The 12,659-nt window shown below is 37.9% G+C and overlaps 1 protein-coding gene across 12 annotated transcripts in view; it reads left to right on the plus strand.

The window, feature by feature from the left end:
* dock7 (dedicator of cytokinesis 7) overlaps positions 1-12,659 on the plus strand; it is a 267,403-nt gene that overhangs the window by 221,259 nt on the left and 33,485 nt on the right. For all 12 annotated transcript variants that reach the window (XM_039735253.1, XM_039735254.1, XM_039735255.1 and 9 more), the window contains 4 exons: positions 3,283-3,435; positions 6,071-6,229; positions 9,170-9,270; positions 11,683-11,875. In XM_039735253.1, the coding sequence (XP_039591187.1) occupies positions 3,283-3,435; positions 6,071-6,229; positions 9,170-9,270; positions 11,683-11,875 (606 nt within the window). The remainder of the gene's footprint in view (positions 1-3,282; positions 3,436-6,070; positions 6,230-9,169; positions 9,271-11,682; positions 11,876-12,659) is intronic.

The raw sequence follows: 12,659 nt of genomic DNA on the forward strand, positions 1-12,659 counted from the left end.
TAAGGACAATACGTTATAAATGAAATGTCGGCGACTAAGTGAAGAAGAAAGAGCAACGTGAAAAAAAGAGACTCAAAAGCATTGGAGGGACAAAAAAGAAAAAGAATAATCTAGGTGCAAATTCAGAAAATGAGGAAAGTGGAATTGAAAAAAAAAGCATGTCCATTCCGGACGTTGATGCTATGCACATGCAGGGCAGGTTAGATATTATGAAAGCAGTGGAATTCGAAAGGCTAAAAAAACATTGGCGCGATACACATGTGGAGAAAGTTAAAGATATGAAAGTAGAAAAATTAGAAAGTATTAAAAAAAGAAAGTAAAGATCGCAGTAGCGCAAACAAATGGAAATTATTAATTGAAAAAGGGAAAGTAATCACCACGGACCAGGTGTCATTGAAACAAAAGCAGGATAAAGTGAGGTCAGAAATAAAAGGCAAAGAGTAGAATACAAAGAAAAACGTCATAAAGAGGTTAACAAACAAGGGGGCCAAGCGCATGCACAGCAGGTTAGAGATAATGAAATCTGGAATTCAAAAGACTCAAAAAAAAAAATGTAGGCACCAAACACATACAGAGCAAGATACAGAATATGAAAGCAGAAAAAAATAAAAGTATCAAAAAATAGAAAGTAAAGATCGCATTAACGCAAAGAAGTAGAGAGAAATAACATAAAGGCGAATAGAAATCGAATAGATGGACTAAGGTGATATGTCAGAAGTATGTAAATATTGTAAGGCTTTGAAGTTTAAGTCAGACAATTTCAAAAACTGAGTTTACCTCGCATGCATTTATTGGTTACTTTGCAAACAAAATTATTAACTGCTGATGATGAAGTTCGTTTTGTCGGTGCTGAAATTCCAAACAGAGAAACCTGTCCTGAATTATGGTACAAAGTCATTAAACACCTCGCTGACCTCATTAAAAAGATTCAGCACGTTGGGACTTGAAAGATTCCAAATATTGTTTTTACAGAAGTTCTGAAATAAAAGTGAAACTAATGAAATAGCAACAATTCAAAGAAAAAAAAAATCTTAAAAGTGTGTATCCGGAAAAACAAAAATGGGGGTTGGCTAGCGAAGCGAGCAGGGGGCAAAGCCTCCTAGTTATATATTGAAAACAAAACCTGTTTACGTTCAAAATACAGCAATTTCGCTTCATTTTCATTTTATTAACAATTTTGAAACCTTTTTTTGTAAAATAAATAATAAGGTGTTATGCTTACATGTTGTTTGTTTCTCATTTTGACTTGTTCTTTAATGTTCAACTTTGTTAAATAAAGTACACAGTTGACTGTAAATATTAAAACCTTTGTGTTTTTGCTGATTCACTTTTTCCGTTAATGGATGTTTACTTACATGATTTTTGACTTAAATAACCTACACAATCATTGTCAGGAACAGAACTCCTTTATAACCCAAAGACTGCCTTTACATTTTAATATACAGTTCACATAGTTGTCTTTCTTTCTACTTTCAGTTTGTAATTATTTTGATTTGTCACTCTATATTACATCTAAAAAACCATTTCTAGAATGTTTATCCTGTGGTATTTCATTGTATGACTTATGGATGTGAGTAAAGTTGAAAACCAATTAGGAAAATAAAAAGAAACACTGTTTGTACCTAAGCCCCACCCCTCCTAACCCAAGCCGAAATCACAGTGCACTTTACGACTAAAACAAAATTTCAACATAGCCTCCATGTCAAATTGTAGATTAATTCTATAAATTAAATTTAGATAGATAGATACTTTGTTAATCCCAAGGGGAAATTCACATAATCCAGCAGCAGTATACTGATACAAAGAAACAATATTAAATTAAATAGTAATAAAAATGAAAAAAGAAAAAAATTTTAATAAAATTAATGTTCGCATTTACTCCCCCGGGTGGAATTGAAGAGTCGCATAGTGTGGGGGAGGAACGATCTCTTTAGTCTGTCAGTGGAGCAGGATAGTGACAAAAGTCTGTCACTGAAGCTACTCCTCTGTCTGGAGATGACACTGTTAAGTGGATGCAGTGGATTCTTCATGATTGACAGGAGTTTGCTTAATGCCCGTCGCTCTGCCACAGATGTTAAACTGTCCAACTTTAATCCTACAATGGAGCCTGCCTTCTTAACAAGTTTGTCCAGGCGTGAGGCGTCTTTCATCTTTATGCTGCCTCCCCAGCACACCACCGCGTAGAAGAGGGCACTCGCCACAACCGTCTGGTAGAACATCTGCAGCATCTTACTGCAGATGTTGAAGGATGCCAACCTTCTCAGAAAGTATAGTCTGCTCTGACCTTTCTTACATAGAGCATCAGTATTGGCAGTCCAGTCCAATTTGTCATCCAGCTGCACTCCCAGATATCTAAAGGTCTGCACCCTCTGCACAGTCACCTCTGATGATCACAGGGTCCATGAGGGGCCTAGGCCTCCTAAAATCCACCACCAGCTCCTTGGTCTTGCTGGTGTTAAGGTGTAAGTGGTTTGAGTCGCACCATTTAACAAAGTCTTTGATTAACTTTCTGTACTCCTCCTCCTGCCCACTCCAGATGCAGCCCACAATAGCAGTGTCATCAGCAAACTTTTGCACGTGGCAGGACTCCGAGTCATATTGGAAGTCTGATGTATATAGATTGAACAGGACCGGAGAAAGTCCAGTCCCCTGCGGCGCCCCTGTATTGCTGAACACAATGTCAGAACTGAATCAAATCAAGTATAACAACAAAGTGATTCCTCCCCACTTTGTGAGCTCTAATGACACACACGATCAGGACTTGTTAATCCAGTAAGTGCTCCCACACTGGCAGTTGAAGCTTTTATAACACAGGCAAGGATGTTACAGTGACATTATAGTCAACAAACAGTAAACATAAAAGATAGAGAGCTAGCATACCTTAGTTGGAGTGAGGTGCCAGGTTGTGCAGTATGGATATTCTGACTAAGAAAAAAAAGTGTTTATCATTATCTATATCAGCTTTTGGTGTCAGTAAAAGTGAACACATGCTGACTGAACTATTTTAAACATTAATGATGTTATTTGCAGCTGAGCTGCTTATTCCTCTTAAAGGTATGTTAAAATGCTAGTGGTGTGCAGAGCACTTTTCTTGATCTGCTGTAATGACTTCATTTAGGATTTCAGTTGACAGGGTTTGAGAATTGTGGTATCTTTTATGGTTTAGCATATGTTTAATAAAAAGACAGTAGACTTGTGGCGTGTATTAAATATGTGTATTCTACACACTCTTTCTTTAACAATTGTGTTTATTTATGTTTTAACTGATTTTTGCCTGTACAGTTTCCAGAGCTGCTTTTTGAAGAAGAAACTGAACAGTGTGCAGATCTCTGCCTGAGACTCCTGAGAAACTGCAGTAGCAGCATCAGTACTATTCGGTCCCATGCCAGTGCTTCACTTTACCTTCTGATGAGGCAGAATTTTGAAATTGGCAACGTGAGTACATGAAGTAATCAATATTTGATCTCATTCCATACATTAGAAAAAGTTTAAAAACAAATTGTTTGTGTATTGTATATATGTCATTATTTCAGCATTATTGTAAACAATCTCTGTAATGCCTGAAACAGACTAGCAGTGTCAACCAGCAAAAATATATTTATTTCCTGATGTACTGCAGTCACTATATTGGACAGTGTTTTTGTTTTCAGCAGTAAACTGTTTAGTTAAAGCTCTTCAATATGAAAGGTATTACTTATGTTTATTTGTTAGGGATGTTTAGTTTTACGTTTTTGATGCAGATATGGATGACTTGTAGTCTCCCTCTTAGTAATTCATATACAAAGTAGATCTGTGCGATGACAAAACCAGTGTATTTTTTTTATCAGCAACAGTTTATTAGTAGCGGCCCTTCCCTCCTGAAAGCATATTTACTGAACACAAAAATCACTCAGTATGTTACATGGACAGAACCACACAGGTTTTCATGTTGTATTTCTCAGTTTATTCGTCTTAGGCATGACAAACGCCAGCGGCAGCGTGTCTATGAACCTAATTTAAAGTTAAGCTTTATACCATGCTTTCCTATTCGTTTGCATAAGCACAGTCCTTCAACAGCAATTTTAACTCCGTTACTAAGTGATCAAAGGTCTCGTTTATACCCTGCGTCTTCTCATTAAACTTGTATCTCATGTATATCATATTCGTCTTAGGCATGACAAACGCCAGCGGCAGCGTGTCTATGAACCTAATTTAAAGTTAAGCTTTACACCCTGCTTTCCTATTCGTTTGCATAAGCACAGTCCTTCACCAGCAGTTTTAACTCTGTTACAAAGTGATCAAAAGTCTCTTTTATACCCTGCATCTTCTCATTAAACTTGTATCTCGTGAATATCGTATTCGTCTTAGGCATGAAAAACGCCAGAGGCAGCCTATCTATGAACTTAATTTAAACTTAAGGTTTCACTGTGCTTTGTTTCCGCAGTAGCTGCACTTATGAATATGCTTGTATGTGTCACTCGCTTCATATTCTTTTGCTGCCTTCTCAATTGTGTAATGTGTTTTTTGAACAGGTTTCATTCATCGTAATGTTCACTACCCAAAGCGATACTCGTGAATCTAATATGTTTAACAGGCATTCCCGGTATTAAGTTGTGGATTTGCCTGCGAATATTTAGCGGCAGCGTGTCTATGAATGTAATTTAAAGTTAAGCTTTACACCTTGCTTTCCTATTGATATGTCTACAAAGGCTTGTTCAGTATCAGAGGGTTGTTCCTTTCTTACTGCATCAATAAGCAGCTCTTCTTCCTCTTTATCTGAGACATCACACACTGCATGCACGGGTTTACCTTTCCCAGTCCTGGAAAATCAGTTCACGTGAGCCGCTCAAAGTGTGTGCAACGAAGGTTCTCAGCTGTGGTTGTGCTATCTCGTGCGATCTTGCGATGTCCATGGCTTTATTTAATGTTAGCTCAGACCCAGTACTTAAAAGTTTCTCTCGCACTTTTGCTGAGTTTGTGCCAAACACTAGTCTATCCCTGACTATCTCATCTTCGTTTGCATAAGCACAGTCCTTCACCCGCGAATATTTAGCGGCAGCGTGTCTATTGGATTGCTGCTGACGGACGGCCTTATATGGGCAGGCACTTAATTATGTGGGAGGCGTGATGATGACGGACACAACTCCGCCTCTCAAAGCGACCAAGCTGCAGGCTATGGCCATATATATGTACGTAAGCAGGTTCCAGTTATGACCGTTACGCGTAGAATTTCAAAACGAAACCTGCTTAACTTTTGTAAGTAAGTTGTAAGGAATGAGCCTGCCAAATTTCAGCCTTCTACCTACACGGGAAGTTGGAGAATTAGTGATGAGCAAGTGAGTCAGTCAGTGAGGGCTTTGCCTTTTATTAATATAGATTATCCATCCATCCATTATCCAACCTGCTATATCCTAACACAGGGTCACGGGGGTCTGCTGGAGCCAATCCCAGCCAACACATGGCGCAAGGCAGAAAACAAACTCCAGGCAGGGCGCCAGCCCACCACAGGGCACACACACCCACACACCAAGCACACACTAGGGACAATTTAGGATTGCCAATGCACCTAACCTGCATGTCTTTGGAGCACCCGGAGGAAACCCACACAGACACGGGGAGATCATGCAAACGCCACGCAGGGAGGATCCTCGAAGCAAACCTGGGTTTCCTAACTGTGAGGCAGCAACGCTACCTCTGCACCACTGTGCTGCCCTCTCTAATGATTATCCACTTTCTTAATAGGCAGCAGTGAACCCTCAATGGTCCAGACATAGCACTTTAAAAAAAAGGGAGATTTTTTTTTATCATGTATTACACCATTTGTGCACTTTTCAGATTAGTTTTACCTGACAAATTTTAGCCATGCTTCTCAAACATCTTCTTTTGGCTGGCTACAGTTTCTACACTGTAGCACTATTGATTATTTTCTTGACTTTTACCTTTAGGGTGCAGCTTGTGTAACTAGCTAATTCCTATTTCTTTTAACCTTTTTTACATCATAAAGTGTCTGTTTTAACTTGCTTCATGGGAGATAAATGTTCTGCATTTTCATGTAGCAATTTTGAAAATTTAATTTTTTTTTTCATTTTAGAACTTTGCAAGAGTGAAGATGCAGGTTACAATGTCCCTGTCATCTCTAGTTGGAACATCTCAGAATTTCAATGAGGAATTTTTGAGGCGTTCTTTAAAGACTATTTTGACCTATGCTGAGGAAGATTTGGAACTAAGAGAAACCACTTTTCCTGAACAGGTATTGATTTTTTTTTAATTGTTCTGATTTGATCTAATGCAGAAGAATTGCAAGTGCAAGTGCGGTATTATCCTTGAATGGTTTATATTAGGCCTGTTGTTTGAGACAGTAACTGAGATTTCGATGTTTTTTTACATTTGCTCACATATCAGAGGGTTGTTCCTTTCTTACTGCATCAATAAGCAGCTCGTCTTCCTCTTTATCTGAGACATCACACACTGCATGCACGGGTTTACCTTTTCCAGTCCTGGAAAATCAGTTCACATGAGCCTCTTGGAGTACATGCAACGAAGGTTCTCAGCTGTGCTTGTGCTATCTCAATTTATCAATTATCTCAATTTCAATACACATTACAGGTAATTTAACTGTTGAAAGAAGAAAACACCCTATGATGCATTCTCTCCTTTTTTATAAAGGAAACTTCATTTATTTTAAAGCATTTTTCTCTTGTTTGTTGAGTTTATTGCAACTCGTACCTGATTTTCTTTACACTTGGCCTAGTTAGGATTGTGGTAAACCCAGCCCTCATACAGAATACATTTCTTATAAATTATACACCACTAATTCAAGGGCACATGTGAATAATGTAGCTCTGCAATGAATGTGACCAGCACTGTGCTTCTAACTTTATAAAGCATCAAGGGACGCCTCGGGTTTTCTGCCCGCCTGTTCTTCTTCTGGCTCCATAGCTAATATTGCTAGGAATAGTTCTTGGCCAGCTGTGGTGTTCTTATACTGCTAGCTTTTATCTGTCCTAAGGATTTTCACTAAGGCTAAGCTGCTTCTGCTCTGTTTTAATATTTTGTTCTCTATTGATAATTAACCTTCTAATTAACAACAACTTTTAAGTCTGTTGGATATTTTCATATAAAAGTTGCAGCTCAATTGCCTTTTAAAATGAATACCATAATTAAAAATGTAAAAGTAAAAAAAAAAGAAAACACAAAGAACTTTTAAGATTGTCTAGAAAAAATGATATACAACATGAAGCAAGGGTCACATTTCAATAGAGGAGAGAAAAATAAAATCTTTCAGCTGGCATGAATACTGAAGACAACATATAGGGGTACCAAATGACCAACCAGACCCATCTGTGCATTCTACATTACTTAAAGTGTACATGTGTTAATATAATCACTCAGATGTCTCATCCATTTTTAAAACAGTTTGGATAAGATGTCTGCTAAATAAATAATAATAATGAAGTACTCACTGATCATTAAAATCATTCACTTGTATTATTTCTCGAATCTCATTAAAATCCTCAGTGGCCAAGTCTTTGTAAAAGAGAGATGATTAGTGACATGACATGTTTTAACTTCAGGTTGTTATGAATAACATAAACTAGATAGCATACGCCGGTGTAAAAATAGGAACAGTATACGGTGCATTGCCTTCGTCAACCGTTTGTGTCAAGAAATAACCCCCTGATAGGAACAGGCAGTTGCCGGATCCCGGAATAGAGATGCCGTTTTACAAAAACCCGTCGACAGAGAGGATACTATCGTTTATTTTATAACAAAGACTTAGGAAACAACCGTCGCAGTATAACGAAAATAGCAAGGTGTATGGGAGGCTGCAGGCAGTGTGGGGAAGGATTTGGAAGAGGACGAATAGGAATCGAGAAATGTCGTGTCGGCTGCGTGTGGGCGGGACTGGTTTTGAAGAGGAGCCGCAGGCAGTGTGGGGAAGGGTTTGGAAGAGGACGAATAGGAATCGAGAAATGCCGTGTGGGCGGGACCAGTTTTGAAGTGGAAGCAGGACGAACCAGAAGAGAAATATATATATATAAGATGTGTTGATGACGATATGCAGCAGTTCTTCATGGGAATGCTTCTGTCCAAAATTTTCAAAGCAGTATATGCATAATCTTCTCTATGATTTTATTAGTGCTGAAAATCTGAAATGTGCCTACCCATGAAGTACATATCAGATTTCAAATGCTATCCTCCTTTTAGTTTGGATCCACTCTGCCTTGTATCAACAGTTCAGACTAGTGGTGTCTGAATGTGGGGAATATTTTCTTGACACACTTTGGGCCCCTTAGTTAACAATTGAGCATCGTTGAAATTCCACAGCCTACTTGAATATTGTTGCTGACCACGTCCATCCCTTTATGACCACATTGTACCTATCTTCTGATGGCTACTTCCAGAAGGATAACACGCCATGTCACAAAGCTTAAGTCATCTCAAACTGATTTGAACATGACAATGAGCTGACTGTACTCAAATGGCGTCCACAGTCACCAGATCTCAATCTAACAGAGTGGTGGAATGGGAGATTCACATCGTGGATGTGCAGCAACTGCGTGATGCTATCATGTCAATGTGCACCACAATCCCTGCAGAATGTTTCCAGCACCTTATTGAATCTATGACAAAAATAATTAGGGCAGTTCTGAAGCCAAAGGGGGTTACAACCCGGTACTAGCAAGGTGTACTTAATAAAAAGTGTTCAGTGAGTGTGCAAAGTGTACTTAATAAAAGTGTGCGGTGAGTGTGTGTTGGCAGTTTTGAAATACCTGCAGTGTTATACAGCATCATGCTGATTACTTCATAGATGTGTTGGTGAGCGCTGATTAACCAGACAAGTCTCCAGTCCATTTAACATACGTTAAATGTTGGCTTCACTAATAATTAAGGGTTGTCTCTGTTCTTTCTGTGAGTAAAACTTGACTTAGAACTGCATTTCAAAGGGAGAAACGTTAGGACAGAAGAAAGGAGTATTAAGGGAATAAAAACAAACAGCACTATAACATTCAGTATCTGAAATAGAGCAAGCAAGTAACTGTAATGCCACTAATTTTATCTTGTATTCATGAGAATTGGTTCCCCGCACTTTTTCACTGATTAATAGAAAACTGTAATAATGAAAATATTAATATTAACTGTATATTGTATTATTAAATACTTATTGAAGGCTTTTACATTTTTTCAGGTTCAGGATCTTGTTTTTAATCTCCACATGATCCTTTCGGATACAGTGAAAATGAAGGAGCACCAAGAAGATCCAGAAATGCTGATAGACCTCATGTATAGGTGAAGCATTTTTGTTAAATATGGCAGTTTAATGTCTTGATTATGCTATGATGGGTGCATTCACCTCTCAATTATTTTCAAAAAATTGAACTGGACAGTAATGATTATAGGACTAATAAACTTATACAGGATGTTCCTAATTAAGAAAATAAATATACAGTGATTCCACTATATCACGGTTCAGCTATCGCGCCCCCGCTATATTGTGGATTTTTCTGTGGAACATTTTCTATCGCGGAAATCTGCGGTTTTATAATGATTGTTTTTAATGGGTTTTTGACAACTTTTTACGTTGAAATAAGCATTTTTCTATGCTAAACTACTAATAACAGCAATGTATCACTGTAATTATAACATATATATATACCTGTACTGTATATAAATAAAAATGGAGTAAAATTCAATAAGTACATCCTACCTGTAGTGTACTTTGCAGCCAATTCATAACAAAGCATACGGTTTTCAGCAGTCACTACGTGTACTAGACAAACGTTTGTTAGAACAATATTATAATTTATACTAACTAACGTATACGTAACACTTAAGCAATACACTAGTAAATCATAAAACATACTGCTACGTACAGGAATACGTAGACTGAGTCGCAATTCATAATAAAATGTACATACGCCTTTCATTTGTCACTACTCGTGCTATTACATTTCTAATACTTTAATTGTGACTGCATGATCTACATATAAATAATGAAGATTGACATTTAACCTTAGTAAAAGTGTGCCAGAATGAAATTATTAGTACAGGTAAAATTCCATTACAGCGAACTCCCAGGGACCTAAAAAATATTTTGTTATAACGAAAATTTCATTGTCATGAGATTCTATATTTGTTACTATAGTGCTTTCTTTAACTAGTGCCCAGGCATTTTCAATCATTTCAGTAGCTTCTTTTGTGTTAATTTTAATCTCCTCCTGCATTTCCTTGCAATAATACACTTTCCCGAAGCGCGATTGCAGCATCTGTGGAAGTTTGTTTGTCCGTTGCTGGGGCAGGGCAAAAACATTCTCATAGCGCTGCAGTGAAGTGACACAGAAGCAAATCATAAAAGATCGGGTTTGCGCTATAAGTCCCTGTCTTGCACCCCAAAACACGAGGCTGAGTCTCAGTACTTTAGGAAAAGCAACTTTATTCAGCTTGAAACAGGAACGGCACACTTATTTATTGTAGCGTGATCTGCCACTCTGCTATACACAGACAGCAGTCAGGCTGCATCACCCATCGATATCTTTTCTGTTTGATTTGGCAGAGAGACGCAGAATATCTTTGAGCCAGCTGTTGCCCCGGCAACAGATAAACAGTCTTCCATAGATGTGGAGACTGGACTTCGCGACGCTCTTCGGCGTGCTGTCTAGTTAGGGGAGGTTCCAAGAGAATTTACAAACCTCACATTTTCTTGAATGAGTGCCGCATTAATAGGAATATTTCTTGAACATGCATCTCTGAACCACATAAAAACTTTTTCGACGTCTTCAAATGCAGCAGTTCACGTACGTTTGCAACCCGAGATTTTTTTTCTTATTTTGCTCGGTCTTTCAAGAAAGTTGACAGCATCGATGGCGAAATTCCGAATTCACTGGCACCGTTTTTTTTGGCCGTGTCGAGCTGCAAAATGTAACGTTTTTTTCTAATATGAACTGTTATCGTTTTTTCGTGTCTGCCGTTTCTTTAGGAGGGTGACAATGAGTTAAATTCCAATGGATGTTTTTTAAATTTTGATGAGCAATAAACAAAAGGTATCACTGAAAACCACAGGAAACAAAAAGGCCAAAAAAAAAAAAAAACAATACGAGGAAAGTTCGAAGAAAGAAAAAAAATGTTTTTGTTTGGGGATCATTGTACACAACTGAGCTCCGGCCACAGAACTTGCTGCTTTGCGGATGATTCATTCAGGCATTTCAAGGTCTTTTGGGCACTTCGTTATAATGAAAGTATCGGCTGAATGTATTTCGTAGTAATGAGATTTCTATAGACTCGCGTCATGGGGAAACTGTCGGGACCATAAAAATACTTCGTTGTAATGAAAATTTCGTTGTAAAGATATTCGTTATTATGGAATTTTACCTGTATAAAGCAAAATAGTGCGCTGTAATTTTACCATGAGATTAAAATTGATTTTTTTTTATTATTATTATTATTAGCCATTGAAATTGTGTCATGAATCTGACCAAAAACTTATTCTAAATCTGGTAAAGTGTAAGCTTCTATTTTCTCCCCACAGATACAGAAAACATACAGAATCGTTTCTACAAGTGCATATTGTTAATCACTTTTTGCTTATTATTTTTCCCCTTGGTATGGAGTCTGAACCCAAACATTTTATGATCTACTGAATGGTGTGGATTTTCTGACTGCTTTTTTGTTTGTTCTAATAGTTTAATTCATATTTTCATGCAGAATTGCCAAAGGATACCAAACATCACCAGACCTCCGCTTGACCTGGCTTCAAAATATGGCAGGGAAACACTCAGAAAGAAATAATCATGCCGAAGCAGCTCAGTGTTTGGTACACTCAGCTGCTCTTGTAGCTGAATATCTTAGTATGCTTGAAGATCGTAAATACCTGCCTGTTGGATGTGTGACCTTCCAGGTATGTATTAGTATAACAACAGCATGGAAGGATGACTCGTCACCAAGCCAGTTATAATAGGAGAAGATGTTATAAATAATCATTCTTAACATAAGGAAATTTTATGTACATGTTTATTGTTTTAATTCCGTTGTATTAGTATATGCATGTATCTCCAATATCCATAAAATGCTTCCTATGAAGCTTGAAAAAGAATACCTGCACTGTTGAGTCATATCCGGCAACTTATACTAATTCTGAATAGAAATAAGTAGAAGCTCAAAGGCTTCTCCTTGAATTCCTTATACTGAATTTATAATCCCTTGAAAAGCGCTCGCTAAACACTTTACCCATGAATATATAATTTGGACTGTCACTGCCTATATCGATCTTTACTATCACTTTCTGAACATTTTGTCCTTTAAAACAGGTTGTACGCTTTGCCTCTTCTCTTGCTGCCATGTCCGTTTTTCCCAAAAGTTTTGACAGGCACACATTCTCTTTATCCTCCCACTGAAATATCCATGTACCTTTTATATGAAGAACTGACACTCGATTTTTACATTTTCTGCCTGTGGACTGATTGAACAAATGCTTTTTTTTTTTTTTAGAAAGTAGTGTTGACTCCCTCATCCCAGATATACCAGCCGGCCAGCCAGCTGCATTGTACATTTCTCTAGACTTCCCACCCTTGGGCTGCTAGTTGGGATATGCCTCACACTCAGGACCGAAGTGATAGCTTAAGTCCTGTTTATATTTAGCGTGTCCATGTTGCTGCAAGGGTCTCCGACAGTGTGCCTGATTT

The sequence above is a fragment of the Polypterus senegalus genome, chromosome 14, assembly GCF_016835505.1.
Source record: "Polypterus senegalus isolate Bchr_013 chromosome 14, ASM1683550v1, whole genome shotgun sequence".
Taxonomy (NCBI): Eukaryota; Metazoa; Chordata; class Cladistia; order Polypteriformes; family Polypteridae; genus Polypterus; species Polypterus senegalus.